The 17,519-nt window shown below is 43.1% G+C and overlaps 1 protein-coding gene across 6 annotated transcripts in view; it reads right to left on the reverse strand.

Moving 5' to 3' along the window:
- The window catches only part of GRAMD1A (GRAM domain containing 1A), a 275,350-nt gene that overhangs the window by 110,527 nt on the left and 147,304 nt on the right, over window positions 1-17,519 (reverse strand). For all 6 annotated transcript variants that reach the window (XM_033914365.1, XM_033914366.1, XM_033914364.1 and 3 more), the window contains one exon: window positions 14,863-15,013. In XM_033914365.1, the coding sequence (XP_033770256.1) occupies window positions 14,863-15,013 (151 nt within the window). The remainder of the gene's footprint in view (window positions 1-14,862; window positions 15,014-17,519) is intronic.

Here is a 17,519-nt window from a genome sequence, read left to right on the forward strand (position 1 = left end):
GGCACCATTTTTTTCCTGCTTTCCAAAAATATCCTATCCATTACATTTCTCACTCAAATTCTCCCAACTTTTTCCTCCATTCATTCTTGTGTCAGCCAGCTTGAGCCTGTGATTCTCAGACTCAAGCAGCCATCTTCCAGCTAGAGCTATTCTGGGTCACAGGCTGTATACACTGGCTGAAAAAAAAGCCCTGGTAAGCCATCCCCTAAGGTTGGCTGACATGAATATCAGCACCTTTTTTTCCTAGAAAAATAGCACCAACCATACCTCTCCAGAAATGTTGATGCTCCTCATAGTTTTTAGATTATTTGAATTTGAAGTAATAAATTGAAGGCAGTTCTCATTTAGAAGGGTATCAATTGAATTTGACTGAAACTTCCTGGGAAGTAGAAGAAAAACTGGTGGATAATTGGTCCTCATTGCAATTGATCTTGTTTGATCATTCCCCATAGGAGTTTTCTGTCAGAGCCAGACTGGTGGGAACGTGGTTCTTTTATGAGAAATAAAATGTCACCAGAGTACAATAGAAACTTATCAACTTTGGAGTAGAGTATCATACAGATTGGAAAATATGGAGGATTGCTGTAACCCTGTATGCGCTTAGATACTAGATAGGCTGTATTCTATTTTGAAACTATGTATATTCACTTGTGACCCGCCCTGAGCTTTCTGGGAGGGAACATAAATCAAAATTTAAAAATGAGCCATTTGGGGGAATGGGAGGGTACTATAGACCCATTAGTTTCTGAGGATCATTGAGGGCTGGTAGGGGTCTATGGTTTATTGAGCATGTGTTATGTGTAAATATCTTTATTAAAGTTTTCAAGAAAAAATGCAAGTAAAATCACAGAACAGTGCAATCTAGAAACTCATATGTGCACAAATCAACCCCCCCAACCCACTCCCCCCCTCCCCCACCAACAACAAAAGTATCAATATGCAACAGTCTGACATGTGGCGTGGGACCCCCTTCACAAATTTAGTAATCATTCACGAGCCTGGGGTGTAAGGTCCATCTAAAAGTGTTCCCAGATCTGACAGAAGCGGCGACCAGGTCTCAGGTCAAGGTCATCAGCCTGTCTCCGGTTCCAGAGAAGCATGCGCTATCATCAAAGATCTCCATTGACCATAAGTTGGTGGATCCTGGGCTATCCAATTGGTCAAAATGGCTTTCATTTCCAAAAGCACAGTTCTCGCTATAAAAGCTGTCATCCCTTTCAATTTCGGTGTGGCAATAGTATAATAACCAAATAAGGCTCTGGGCTTAGGTGACCAAAGTCTACCCCAGAGAGATGTAATATAAGTGTCCAGACCACGCCAGAAATGGAGAATAAAAGAACAAGTCCAAAGCATGTGTCCCAAAGAGGCATGGGCCTGTGTGCACTTGGGGCAATTATGAGTAGGGGTGATTCCCATCCGAGCCGCCCTTTCAGGGGAAATGTAAAGCCGCAGAACCACTTTCAATTGCAATTCCCAGTGGGTAACATTGGCAGACACCCTCTTGATGACTTTCAACACCTGTTGTAGCTGTTGGGCTGTCAAAGAGCAATGCAGGTTTTCCGCCCAGGAAGCTGCCAAAATATCCAGGTTAGGTCCCGCTTGACAATCCTGAAGGCCTATAAGATGAGATTTAAGAGGGATCCTCTGTTGACCTGAAAGACTAAAGAGCTCAGAAAGTGCTTCACGACTGTCCTCTGTAAGATGTCCAACTGGCAAAGACTGAACATAATGTCGTATCTGGTAATAAGCAAATATGTCTGCAGCTGGTAAATCAAATGTGCGACATAGAGTTGTAAAAGAAGCCAAGGTTCCGTCCTCCGAATACAACTGGAATAAATATCAGAGGCCCTTTACAGCCCAGCAAAAATGCACCATTGCCCTGAATGGGCAAATATAGAGACACCACAGATGACAGCTGAGTACTTTTACAAATCCACCGCCACGTCCGCCTAGCCGGAGCAAAAATAGGGTAATTTGCTGCCCCCAGGCGGAGCGACGGGTCGGTAGCATGTAATATATAACTGACATGATAAGGAACCAATAATACTTCTTGTTTCTCGTTTGAAACTCACTTTGGCCACATCGCTGGACCCAGGAGCAGGCAGGGAGGCTTACCGGCGTGGGAGTGCACCCCGCCCCTCCCCCCTCCCGACGGGACTGCACAGGGCCGACATCGCTGGACCCAGGAGCAGGCAGGGAGGCTTGCCGGCGTGGGAGCGCACTCCGCCCCTCCTCCCCACCCGACGGGACTACGCTGAACCAATAAAAGATTCAGCGCCTAACAGCACGCTGTCTAAGACTCTCATAGCACCTTTGTGAAGTGACTAAGAAGCGATCCACCCCCACAACACTACCAAACGTAAAACCAACCAAAAAACAGCAGCCAAACCACCCGCTACAGATATAAATAAATCTCTCTTCCAAAATAGGAGAACATCAAGTGACAGAAACTCAAACCTACAATCTAACACTCTACACTCCATTACCACAGCATGGGGAAGAAGACCAACACACACTAAGACTAAACCATACCGGCACACCAAATCACTTATATATCCAAATACAACCCACAACTATCACACAGAGAAATCCACACTCAAATGCGCCTACTTAAATATCAGAGCGCTGGGTCCAAAAACAGAGCTTATAAAAACCTGGATAACACAAGAAAACCTGGACTGTCTTTTCCTCACAGAAACCTGGCTAACCTCCGACTCAGACCCCAGAATAACTGAAGTCTGCCCACAAGGATACAAAATTACAGTGGTCTGCAGAGAAAAAAAGAGGCGGAGGCCTAGCAATCTTAATCAAACAAGATCTAACCCTTAATATAATTGAGAAAACATCTAACCCGTACATGGACCTTTTAGCTTGCCAACTCTCAAGCACCACACTAAAAGACACACTGAACTGCATGCTCTACTATATAGCGCCGGGAAACTGGTCTTTAGCAAGAACCGGAGTGCAAGACTTCATATATCAAAACTCCCTAATAGCAATCTACAACCTACTCCTAGGAGACCTAAATCTACACCTAGATGATCAATCATCCAAACAAGTAGACAACTTTCTCTCATTTCTCAAAGCCTTATCCTTCCAAATGCTACATCCACAAACAACTCATGAAAAAGGCCACCAACTTGATATTGCAGCCTTCATGACCCACCAACCATCCTTAACAGAAATTCATACATCTAACAGAACATTGTCCAGATTGTAGCCACACTGCAGCTCAGACCAGGGCTCTACAGCACCCCAAGTGGCTACACCAAAATAGAACACCAGCGTGTGACCCGAAATGGAGTCACCCTGCAGGACTAAACTGTTCTTAGACAGGAACCAAAAATCAAAACCACCACAATTAAAGTTCATAGGCAAATAATTCAATTTTACTCATTCCTTCCTGAAGGTAAGTAGTTCATCATTACAGATGCAAAATATGTCAGAATTCCCAAACAGCAGCAAAACAAAAATGCCAAAAGAAGCAAGAAAATAAACAGCACCAAAATAAAGTCCAAACTTGCTCTCAGTACTAATTTAGTCCCAGTTGCACCTGAGGTTTCAGCTCTCCTCAGAGCTAGCACTGCCTGCTCCCTAAGCAGGTAGTTCCACAAACCAAAAATAAAGTTCAGGGCACTGGTTCTCCAAATCACAGTGCTCAAAGTTAAAGCCTCCGGCAGCCTAACATAACACTGCCGGGAAAAGGAGAGTGTCACAGGTTTTGCAAAGTAAAGCCTTAGGACAGGCTTTCAAAATTCCCTCCCTGGGTGTTAGCAAAACCTCTCCCCACAATGACACTCTTAGCTTTGCAAAAACATCAAAACAAAGCAAGCAAACAGTTACATGAAAAACCCAAAAACTCACTGTTTGCAGCTTGAGGCCCAGTCCACCTGCATGGCCTCAGGAAAGTCAGGAGCACACTCTGCAAAACTTTCTTGACAATCCATGGGTTGTTCCTCCTCTGAAACAGGCAGCTCCTCAGCTAGTCCAGCTTCTAATAGCTCCATGGGAATGGGTCTATTGCTCCTGCTTGGCCCAGGGGACTCCCTAGGGAAAAAAGGTTTGAACCTTCTCCCTAGCTGGCCTGCCTGTCTGCTCTCAACTGCTGGTTTAAATACTCTAGGGTGACGCCCTACTCTGTCTGAGTCAGCAGTGTTCCAGGGGCCTCTTGGGCTCCCCCGGTGGTGACTTGGGTATAGATCACCTAACTCCTCCTCAGTCAATTCAGGCTCCCTCTGGTGGTCAATGGAGAAATTGTCAGACTCAGGAACCGGATGGACCTTGGAATTTCCCTTCCTGGTTTTCATTTTTACTTTTCCCCCTGCCCTAACTGGGACCTTGGCAGGGAGAATACCTGGCTGGTCACAAGATCCATCTGGTCAGACCAATACACCTACACTTTCAACATCAACTGGACCAAAAACAACAAAAAAAACTATAACAAAACTCAATAAAGTAACATACACCTCACGTAAACACATCGAACCCTCTATATTCTGGTCTAAAATAGATGAAACTATTCTAGAAAACAACCCCGAGGACTTCATCTTACATTGGGAAAGACTTTGCTCCAACACCCTTGATGATTTAGCCCCACTGCAAACCAAATCCAGACCCAGCAGGAGATCAGATAAATAGTTCGACTCCGAACTGCTACAACTCAAAAGACAATGTAGACGACTAGAGAGAAAATGGAGAAAATCGAACTCGGATCATACAAAATCCGCCTGGAAAAAAATCAACAAACAATACAAATCACAATTAAAGGACAAGAGAAAAGCACACTACACCAATCTAATAGGCACTGAAACCCAAGACACCAAAAAACTATTCCAAATTCTAAAAACCCTAACCGACACCAAACCCTACCTGACCACTAACAATACTACCCCCCCCCAGCCACTCTATTAGCAGAACACTTTCAAAATAAAATTACCAATGCAAGAGCTACCCTCAATGACACCTCTACCCATCCTAACGAATTCACAATTCTCCCCATAGATAGAGATTCTACTGCAGCAGATAGAATATGGTCTCAATTCCCCAACATACAATGGCCTGAATTCAACAAATACTACAAAAAATACAGCCATGCATCCTGTGACCTCAACAACTGTCCACCATATCTCCTAAAAACATCCAGCACAAAACTCCACGCTCTTCTTCTAAACTGGATACAAATCTCGCTAATAAACGGCCACTACCCTACCAACATCACCCCGATCCTCAAAGACTCCAAAGGACCGATAGACCAAACAGCCAACTACAGACCCATTGCCTCTATTCCACTCTACGTCAAAATAATAGAAGGACTAGTTGCCAAACTCCTCTCCAATTACCTAGAAAACCATAACATACTCCATCCCACACAATCCGGCTTCAGAAACAACTTCAGCACGAAAACACTACTAGGATCTCTCTTGGACACAGCCAGACAACATCTCAGCACAGGAAAAAAAAATGATGCTCATACAACTAGACCTTACCGCTGCATTCGATTTGGTGGACCATAACATTCTACTACAAATCCTGGATACAAAGTATACACATGGTTTGAAGGATTCCTTAAATCAAGAACCTATAGAGTAAAATCAGACAAACAAAAATCTGAACCTTGGTCAAACCCCTGCGGAGTTCCCCAAGGATCCCTTCTATCCCCGACTCTCTTCAATCTCTATACAGCCTCCCTCAGCTCTCACCTGGACAAAAAGGCATAACCTCCTACAGCTATGCTGATGACATTATCATTCTCATACCCTTCGATCAACCTGAACTCTCCATGACGAACACAATATACCAAACACTAAAATCAATAGCAACCTGGATGAAAGATCACAAACTGAAATTGAACCCAGATAAAACGAAATTCATCCTCCTAGAAAACAACAAAATACCAACCATAACCAACAATGAAATCAACGCAATCAACTACCCCATACAAACCACCCTAAAACTGCTAGGAATAACTATCGACAGATGCTGCACCATGCAACCGCAAATTAATAAAACAATACAAAAGTCATTCTTAGTCATGAGAAACTTAAGACAAATTTGGAAATTCTTTGAAAAAACTCAATTCCAGCTCATAGTTCAGTCCTTAATACTAAGCCTACTTGACTACTGTAATATCCTCTACCTCCCATGCCCTACAACCATAACAAAATAACTACAAACTGTCCAAAACACAGCACTAAGACTCATCTATTCATTAAAGAAATATGATCACATTACAGAAGCATATCTCCAATCGCACTGGCTTCCGATCCCAGCAAGAATACAATTTAAATTCTACTGCCAACTATTTAAGACTTTATACGAAGACAGTCCAAACTACCTGAATAACCGCCTCATCCACAACACCGCAACCAGACATAGGAAAACTCACACCCCATTCTCATACCCCCCCAATTAAGGAGGTCAAACGGAAAAAACTATATGATGGCCTCCTGGCCACTCAAGCAGCCAAACTAGACAACCAAATCGCCAATCTACTGACGGCATCCCTCGACTACAAGATTTTTAGAAAAGAAATAAAGACCATACTCTTCAAGAAAACTCTGAAAAAAGAAATAATACCACAAGTCTCAAACTCCACCTCTCACTAAAGCCAACTACCCCAAACAAATAACCTTACCCATTTCTTACTCTTTTTGAAAATGACCAATTTTTTTTTTTGTAAGTTCTTGTTATAATACATCTTTGATAATTCTTTTGTAATCCGCCTTGAACTGCAAGGTAATGGCGGAATAGAAATCCCTAATGTAATGTAATGTAATGTAATAATGACAATTCTATTGCAGTTGCTGTGAAATGAGAAGTATCTCTAAACCAATCATTAATGTATTTCATCTGGCAGACCAAGGCATACCAGCGAATATTCTGCAAGCCATATCCTCCCCTGTCCCTAGGGATGCACATCCGAGGAAGTGTCATGCGAGGGCAACGTCCCCCCCATAGGAAACGTTGTAAGCCCTTGGTAAGATGGGCATTATGGGTATGAGATAATAGTAAAGGAAGTACCTGGAATTGGTACAACCATTTGGGAAAAACACCATATTATACAGAGCTACCCGTCCCGCCACCGAAAGAGGGACTGCCTTTGAACTCGTATCCGAACCCCAGATCTCTAAACTTTGTCTCAAACTGAAATCCTGCAAATGCATCCTAGATCCTTTCCCATCCTACCTTTACGAAAACATTCCTGCGCAGGCCATCTCCTCCCTTACCAGTTTTATAAATACTGCTTTACTATCGAACCTGTTCTCCACAGAAATGGGACACATTGCCTTATCCCTTCTTCTGAAAAAAGCCGATCTCGACCCTTCCTTACCATCGAACTACCGCCCCATAGCAAATATCCCTCTCCTAACTAAACTGCTGGAGGCCAGTCGCTACCCAGCTCTCTTCTTACCTAGAGATTCTCCATTCTCCACCCCTATCAATACAGCTTCAGACCCAGCTTCAGCACCGAGTCCCTCCTAGTTTCCCTAATTTTAAAAGGTGCAACAACTACATTCTCGTAACAAATTCGCTGTTCTTTTACAATTCGATCTCTCTGCTGCTTTCGATGTCGTCCACCACGACATACTACTTTATCAACTTTCCGAGATAGGAATTGACTCCACCGTCCTAAATTGGTTCTCAAACTTCCTTCGCTCTCGCTCCTACACTGTCAACATAAATGGCACCATGTCCGTTCCTTGGACACCTTCTTGCGGTGTCCCTCAGGGATCACCCCTATCCCCTATTCTCTTTAACATCTATATGTTCTCACTGAAGCTCCTCCAACTTTCCCCCCTTGAAACAATCTACACAAACGCTGATGACATCCTCGTCCTTCTTGAAACAGACCAGAACCTCACCAACCTCCACGAGAACATTACGTCTTGCATAATGAGACTCCACTCCTGGTCCCTCTCGGTACAGATGAAACTGAATGAATCAAAAACAAAATTACTCTGGCTAGGCCCAAAGTTAGAACAACTGCCCACCCTCTTCGCACTACCCACAGGCGCTGCTCTGCACCTTGAGTTCTCAAAGCAAGGTCCTTGGCATCATTATTGATTCTTCTCTCTCCCTCAACGACCACCTCAACTCCTTGGCAAAAAAAAAAATCATGCTTTTTCAGCCTCCACATGCTGAGGAAAGTAAGATCCTACTTTCGCCAAAAAAATTTTGCCGTCCTCGTCCAATCCATCATCCTCTCCAAACTTGACTACTGTAATGCCATTTACTTATGCCTAAAAAAAAAAAAAAGTCTTCAAAGACTCCAGCTTATCCAGAATATTGCAGCCAAGCTGATCTTTGCAAAACGCAAATCTGACCATGTCTCCCCACTCCTGACCAATTTTCACTGGCTCCCAGTGATTTCCAGAATCCATTTCAAATGCTCCTGCCTGGCTTTTAAGATCATTCATGGCATCCTTCTTCCCCTAATCCCACTATCCTTTAACTCCTCGTGTCCTGACTCCACCAGACATGCCCAAAGATATAAACTATCCTTCCCCTCCCTACACGGTATTCTCTATGCAGGTAAACTGGGAAAATCACTTCTCTTCAAAATCACAGGTCTTTGGAACGACCTTACTATCCCACTGCAGAACCTGGGCTTCCTCCAATTATTCTGCAAGCAACTGAAAACTTGGCTCTTCTCTAACATGTAATTCTATTTTCCCCCTTACTCTTCCATTCTATATATAAGCTCATGTAAACCTTTTCCTTTCTCTTCTTCTATTTTAAATTCTTGTAAACCGTGCCGAGTTCCACTTCCGTGGAGAGGATGCGGTATATAAACTTAAGGTTTAGTTTAGTTTAGGAATGTGGACCAAAGTTGAAGTCTGTGTAACGTATCAAGCAGTAAAGGTGAGATGTTACACTTGTAAAGAGTCTTGATCTCTAGGGATGCATACCCCCAAATATTTAAGAGGCCGTAGCCCATGTAAAAGGAAACTCCCCCACCCAAAACTGTTGCAAAGCGAGCAGGCTAGCCAATGCAGTGCATTTCTTGTAATTTAGGGTGAACCCCGAATAAAATCGGAATTCCTCCAGAGCTTGTAATAGATGGGGAATGGAATGATTCAGACTAACCAGCAGAGGTAAGAACATCTTCGGACACCGACTAGCCCGCCTGCTTCACAGGGCTTTAAACTAGGTAAGTTAAGGGAGGGCACCAGTACAGTAAGTAACTATCCTGAGGAGAGAAGTCGTAGCTCCACTTCTGAGTCCGAGGTAAGTACTCATATTGCTAATAATTCTTTAGGAGCCACACTAACTCAGATGGGAAACTCCCCACAGGAACCTAGTAATCACAAGGTATGGAGGGCTATGTATGCTAATGCACACAATTTAGGCAACAAAATTCTAGAATTGGAGACCGAAATAATGAATGCTGACCTAGATGTGGTGGCGATTTCCGAGACTTGGTTCACGGACTCTCATGGGTGGGATATGGCTATACCGGGTTACAACTTACTTCGTCAAGACAGAGAGGGCAAGTTAAGGGGAGGGATAGCACTATACACTAAAGATGACATCAAAACTACAAGAATCACAGATGTCAAGTACACCGGGGAATCCCTCTGGGTAAACCTGGCCAGAAGCATCAAAAAATGCCTGTATCTTGGTGTAATGTATAGACCTCCAAGACAACTGGAAGACAAAGACACAGAATTAATCAAAGACATAGAGAATATCACTTTACGGAGGGACACTGTACTGCTAGGGGACTTCAATATGCCAGATGCAGATTGGAACTCACTCTCAGCGACAACCAGCGGCAGCAGAAGGCTATTAACCTCCATGAAGGGAGAACGACTCAAACAATTGGTATTGGAGCCCACTAGGGCCCATGCGATACTGGACCTGGTACTCAGTAACGGAGAAAGCATCTCGGTAGTATCGGTAGGAGATAAGCTAGCCTTCAGTGATCACAACATGGTATGGTTCAACCTCAGGAGAGGTTTCACTAAATCAAGCACGACAACAAAAGTACTCAACTTTCGAGGCACTGACTTCAATTGCATGGGAGATTTCGTCCATCGGGCACTACAAAACCAAGCTGTGACCGATAATGTGGAAGCTATGTGGTCAACCTTGAAATCTACCCTACACGTACCAACAAACCGCTACATAAAATCAGTAAGTAAACAGCGAAGAAACAATAGACCCCAATGGTTCACCGCAGAGATCTCAGACCTCGTTAAAGAAAAGAAATGAGCATTTATTTCCTACAAACATCCGCAGAAAAGGGAGGCCAAAATAGAATATGTGGCCAAGTCTACAGCTGTCAAAGCAGCAATCAGAGAAGCCAAGCTTCGAATTGAAGAAAACCTAGCAAAGAACATTAAGAAAGGGGACAAATCCTACTTCAGGTATATTAGTGACAGAAAGAGAAACACGGATGGGATAGTACGCCTCAAAAAACCAGACTGATATTACGTAGAATCAGATTCAGATAAAGCCGAACTACTAAATGAATACTTCTGCTCAGTCTTCACCTGCGAGGCTCCGGGGTCTGGTACACAGTTGCAGGCAAAGCAAAGCTCGGAAGACCCATTTCGGAATTTTGAGTTTACACCGGGGGACGTCTACGGCGAACTATCAAGACTTAAGGTGAACAAAGCCATGGGACCGGACAATCTACACCCAAGAGTACTCAGGGAGCTGTGTGACGTCCTAGCGGAACCATTATCCGTACTCTTCAATCTCTCCCCAAGTACGGGAAGAGTCCCCTTGGACTGGAAAACAGCTAACATCGTTCCTCTGCACAAAAAGGGGTGCAGGGCAGAGGCTGCGAATTATAGACCGGTGAGTCTCAGATCAATAGTGAGTAAACTCATGGAAACACTAATCAAATGCAAATTAGACACGATCCTGGACGAGGAGAATCTACGCGATCCCCACCAACATGGTTTCACCAAGGGTAGATCCTGCCAATCCAATTTCATCCGCTTCTTTGACTGGGTAACAAGGAAGCTGGATTTAGGAGAGTCCCTGGACATCGTGTACCTGGACTTCAGTAAAGCCTTTGATAGTGTCCCCCACCACAGGTTATTGAGCAAGATGAAATCGATGCAATTAGGTGAAACACTAACCGCATGGGTCAATGACTGGCTAAGTGGTAGACTTCAGAGGGTGGTGGTTAACGGTACCCTCTCTAAAACGTTGGAGGTGACCAGTGGAGTGCCACAGGGCTTGGTCTTGGGCCTGATCCTTTTCAACATATTCATAGGAGACCTGACCAGAGGCTTCAAGGTAAAATAACATTGTTCGCCGATGACGCCAAACTATGTAACATTGTAAGTGACAGCATTTTGTCAGACAGTATGACGCAGGACCTGCTTTTATTGGAACACTGGTCCTTGACCTGTCAGCTGAGCTTCAATGCTAAAAAATGCAAGGTCATTTACCTTGGCAGCAATAATAAGTGCAGAACGTACACATTGAATAGTGAGACCTTGGCTAGAACTGCAGCAGAACGAGATTTAGGGGTGATCATTAGTGAAGACATGAAAACTGCCAATCAAGTGGAGAAGGCTTCATCCAAGGCTAGACAAATGCTGGGTTGTATCTGTAGAAGTTTTGTTAGTCGGAAGCCCGAGGTCCTAATGCCATTGTACAGAACCATGGTGAGATCTCATCTAGAGTACTGTGTACAATTCTGGAGACCACATTACCGTAAAGATGTGCTGAGAGTTGAGTCGGTTCAGCGAATGGCCACCAGGATGGTCTCGGGGCTCAAGGATCTCTCGTACAAGGAAAGGCTGAACAAATTGCAGGTGTACTCTCTCGAAGAATGCAGGGAGAGAGGAGACATGATTGAGACATTTAAGTATATCACTGGTCGTCTTGAGGTGGAAGACGATATTTTCTTTCTTAAAGGGCACTCGTCCACAAGAGGGCATCCGATGAAAATAAGGGGCGGAAAATTTCATGGTGACACCAGGAAGTATTTCTTTACAGAAAGAGTGGTTAATCATTGGAATGAGCTCCCAGTGCAGGTGATCAAGGCCAGCAGCGTGCCAGATTTTAAGAATAAATGGGATGCCCATGTCGGATCTCTAAGACGGTAGAGCTAAGGGGATGGGTCATCAGAGTGTGATCTTTCAGACGATTAAGGGGGAGGGTCAATAGAGTGGGCAGACGATGGGCTATGGCCTTTTATTGCCGTCATTTTTCTATGTTTCTAGTTAATGTGAATAACAAGTCATCTGCAAATGCTAAAACCTTCACAGAGAGCCCAGAAAAATCTACTCCAAGGATATCCCCGTCCTGTGAGACAGTACGAAGAAAAGGTTCCAAATAAAGTAAAAACAGCAAAGGGGATAGGGGACAGCCCTGCCTGGTACCTCTCTCGATGGGAAGGAGATCAAAAGTTTGTGCAGCATCTAAACTAATTAACAATATTGGTTTGTTTTGAGCTTGCATATGTGCCAAAGTTAGTATTGCCTTACAGACATTATGGACTGCCTGTCTACCTCTCACAAATTCCACCTGATCAGGGGCAATGAGATTGGGAAGGAATAGCGCCAATCGCTCTGCGAGTGTTTTTGACAAAATTTTGATATCCACATCCAGGAGTGATATAGGTCTGTAAGACTCGGGAGCCGTGCCCTCACTCCCAGGCTTCAAGATTAAAGTGATTAAAGCTTCATTGGCTGCCTCCGGAAATCTCCCTCCCTCAACCGCTTGAGTATAGTATTCATGCAACGGGGGCCCAATCTGGGGAGCTAACAACTTATAAAAATCAGCCCTGGGGCCGAGTAATTCCGTTGGGACTTTCTGCAGTTCTTTAATGGTAATAGGGGCATTCAGAGACTGCACGTCCCGCTCTGGCAATTTAGGAAGACCAGAATCCTCCAAATAGTCCCGAATGGGGGGCCTAGCTCCCGAGTCCCACCGGCCATATATATCTTGAAAGTAGTCACGTAATATCCTCGCTATCTGGTCAGTAGAATGTTGCATCTGACCCTGGCCATCTCTAAGACTAAGGACAAAGTTCTGTCCCCGTGCCTGTTTAGTCAAATGTGCCAACAATTTCCCCAATCTGTTCCCGTAACGATGGTATTGAAACTTCTGGTAAAACAACATCTTAACTGTGCACTCATGTATAAATGAATTAAGGGTCGTCTCCACAGAGATGAGGTGTTCCCTGGGTGTTTGGGATGGCTGTTGAGTATAAAAGCGTTTAGCTACAGCTAATTCACATTCCAAACGAACAATGCCTCTAGACCAGTGGTCTCAAACGCAAACCCTTTGCAGGGCCACATTTTGGATTTGTAGGTACTTGGAGGGCCTCTGAAAAAATAGTTCATGTGTTATTAAAGAATTGACAATTTTGCATGAGGTAAAGTTTTTTATAGTTTATAAATCTTTCCTTTTGGCTAAGTCTTAATAATAATATTGTCATTTATAGCTAAAGAGACATATGATCAAGAAACTGTTTTATTTTACTTTTGTGATTATGATAGACATACTGAGGGCCTCAAAATAGTACCTGGCGGGCCGCATGTGGCCCCCGGGCCGCATGTTTGAGACCACTGCTCTAGATAAACGTCTATTGCGGTCGATAATATATGCAATACAATCCCCTCTAAGAACCACCTTAGCAGTGCTCCAGAATAGTACGGGACCTGACCGGTGCTGACAATTAAACTCTAAAAACTCTTCCCATTTAGTCGTCAAGTATTTTTAAAAATGATCATCCCGATACAAGTAGCTGGGAAAACGCCAACGTGTTGGGCCCTGCAATCCGAAACCTACGTGCACATCTATCCAAATCAATGCATGATCTGATATCACCGCTGGGCCAATAACTGCGGAGTCTACATTTAGAAAGGTCCTACTGGTGGAAAGAATGTAATCTATTCTAGAAAGTGTGCCATGCGCCCGCAACCTATGTGTATAGTCTTTTTCTGTCAAGTGTAATAGGCGCCACGGGTCGACCAGATCCAACGTTGCACAAAGATACGGGATACCTCGCATCTGGGCTACCCCTGTGGACGTCCCCAGAGAGGATCGGTCACTATTCGGGTCTAAGACTTGATTAAAGTCTCCCGCCAGAAAGATGTTGTTATCTGTCACCCGTTCAAGTAACATGGCAGCGTTACTTGAATGGGTGACAGCGTATACATTGGGAGCGTATATATTTAAAAGGTAGAATGAGTACGTTTCCATCGTCAAATGAAGCAATAGATATCTACCGTGTAGTTCACTGTCTACAACTTGGGCTGTAAAGGGTAGAGACTTACGAATTAAAATTGCTATTCCCGCTCGCTTCTGCAGAGAAGAAGCTGCATACACTGAGCCCACCCAAGATCTTTTTAATTTGGAATGTTCTAGATCTGTCAGGTGGGTTTCCTGCACGCAGACTATATCCGCCTTGGCTGGAGTGGGCTTCGATGGCAACCTAATGACAGTGGCAGTGGGAACCTAATGACAGTACCAGACGGACTTCTATGTTCTATTGCGCAGAAATTTTAAAGCAAAGACAATTTAAACATGAATGTATACTGAATGTGACTGGGCAGACAGGATGGACCATTCAGATCTTTATCTGCTATCATTTACTATGTTACTATATCACTACAGGGTTTTTACGCTTGAAGACAACTTAAAATTTGAATAAGCATTACCTGCTTTGCTCTACATTTTTAGAACCAGATACTTCTGTCTGACTCTCAGAAACTAATATTGCCCATGCTCTAAAACTCAGTCATTGTGCAAAAAAAGAAACCTTATAGATATAGAACAGTACCCAAGCAAATCATCTTTCAAAGCACTTTAAAGCCTTTTCATGTGCACAATACATCCATCTCTGACAGGTACAAGACTCAGCAACATGGGCACAGCACTTCTACTTACTGAGGCAAGGCTTTCACTGCTGGCAAGGGAACCAAAGCTCTGATTGACTGATGCCTGATCCAGTAAGGGGCAGGAATCTAGTTTCCCATCTGTACCACAGTGGGAGGCAGTGTCCATCAGTTCGATAACGTCAGGAATATCCTCGCTGTTCCTGTAATCAGGGGCATAAAAAAAACACAGCAGGTTAAGAATGTGGACCACAAAGTGGAATCAAGTGGACACAGCACCAATCTGGGCCACCTACAGTAGCAATACTGCTCTTACTTTTTCATCTTTAATGGCCACAATCTTTACTTTTCTTATTTTTTTGCTTTAAGATAATTAGCCAATAATCTCGTTTTATTTGAGTTTCCATAATACAGAGCTTGCTGAGAAAACAAATCTTTCCTAGCCAATTGTGGGGAAATCTCATTATATTTATATTTAGCTTTCAACAGGGCTTGCAAAGTATTTTGTTCCCATTTTGAGGCCAATTGTGACTCTAAAGTCAAAATAGTTTGTTCCAAATTGGAAAATTCTAATTTAAGTAATTTCCTAATATGTGCCGAATATGAAATTATTTGCCCTCTCAAAGTAGCTTTGAAAGCATCTCAAATAGTTTCCAAAGAGTTTTCCTCTGAAGTACTGAGTTGGAAGTACTCATTAATTTTTACTTGAATTTCCTCAAGAAAGTTTGAGACTGCAAGCAATGTATTATTGAATCTCCATACAGGTCTAGTAGAATCTTGATTAAACTGATATTCTATCCAAATTCCAGCATGATCTGACAAAAGAATCAGATCTATGCTGGATTTGGTCACCTGATTAACTAAGGGCTCATTTTACTAAGATCCGCTAGCGTTTTTAGCGCACGCAGGATATTAGCATGCGCTAAACCTACACTACGCTTATAGAACTTATGCTTCTAGAATTAACACCAGCTCAATGCTTGCGTTAAAGTCTAGCACGTGCGGCAATATAGCACGTGCTATTCCGCGCGTTAAGGCCCTAATGCACCTTTGTAAAAGGAGCCCTAAATGGTCCAAAACAAAAAAATAATCAATCCATGAAAATGATTTATGAACTTGAGAGAATGAAAATTTGCAAGCATTGAAATGAAAAATACGCCATATATCCTTTAATCCACATGTATGTACCAAATTGTCCAGACATAATGACTTTAGTTGTCTATTCGGTTGTTTATCCATAATTGGATCCATGACAGCATTGAAATCTCCGGCTACAATTAAATTAGTCGTAGCCAGTGACAGAATTGTTTGTTGGAGTTTTTTAAAGAAATCTGCCTGATTAATATTTGGTGCGTAAATATTAAAAAGCGTCAGGGTATCTTTTCCTGAAGTCATATTAACATAGAGCCATCTACCCAATGAATCAGCTCTAAAGTTATCAAAGTTAGCAGAGACAGTCTTGTTGATCAGGATTGCTACACCTGCCTTTTTACCTACTGCTGGGGCAAAAAAACAATGTTTTACCCATTCATTCTCTAATTTGGCTGCCTCGACAGTGGATAGATGAGTTTCCTGAATAAAATAAATATCTGCTTGCTGGCTTTTCAGGAAATTAAGAACCTTTTTCCTTTTAATAGGGTGATTGAGTCCATTTATGTTTAGTGAGTATAATTTTAAAGCCATTTGCTTTTATATATGGGTACTATCAAATGGAAATATGTCTTTTTGCCAAAATTATAACTGATTTTCCCCCACACATCCAGAATCCTAAACTAAAAGCCCCTCTCCCCCCAACCCATCCCATTAAGTATCTCAAAAACTTGGGTGCGCACATACTGATTAGCAATTACCACCCTCCCCCAGACACCCTAAATCTTCCCATTAATTCATCACGGACAGGTCGGAGAAGGTTATCATGCCGCTGTACCGGGCCATGATGCACCCTCACCTGGAATACTGCGTTCAGCACTGGTTGCCGTACATGAAGGAAGACACGGTACTACTCAAAAGGGTCCAGAGATGAGCGACTAAAATGGTTAAGGGGCTGGAGGAGTTGCTGTACAGCAAAAGATTTGAGAAACTTGGCCTCTTCTCCCTCGAACAGAGGAGATTGAGAGGGGACATGATCGAAACATTCAAGGTACTGAAGGGAATAGACTTGGTAGATAAAGACAGGTTATTCACCCTCTCCAAGGTAGGGAGAACGAGAGGGAACTCTCTAAAATTGAAAGGGGGTAGATTCTGTACAAACATAAGGAAATTCTTCTTCAACTAAAGAGTGGTAGAAAACTGGAACGCTCTTCCGGAGTCTGTCATAGGAGAAAACACCCTCCAGGGATTCAAGACAAAGTTAGACAAGTTCCTGCTGAACCGGAACACACACAGGTAGGGCTAGTCTCAGGGCGCTGGTCTTTGAACGGAGGGCCACCGTGTGAGTGGACTGCTGGGAATGATGGACCACTGGTTTAACCCAGCAGCGGAAATTCTTATGTTCTCTCCATTTAATAAATAATACAATAAATTATGATTCCCAACTATATTAAACGACTATATTATTAAGCATGAAATATTCATTCATATCAAATAAACTTCACACACCATCTCATACATAACAGATATCTGTCAGTAATAATTAAAATAAATTAGTCATTAAAATCTAGAATACTAATCAATTAATTACTGCCTCAAATGTAGTAAACATAAAAAAAT

This window comes from Geotrypetes seraphini, chromosome 11 (genome assembly GCF_902459505.1).
Source record: "Geotrypetes seraphini chromosome 11, aGeoSer1.1, whole genome shotgun sequence".
Classification (NCBI taxonomy): Eukaryota; Metazoa; Chordata; class Amphibia; order Gymnophiona; family Dermophiidae; genus Geotrypetes; species Geotrypetes seraphini.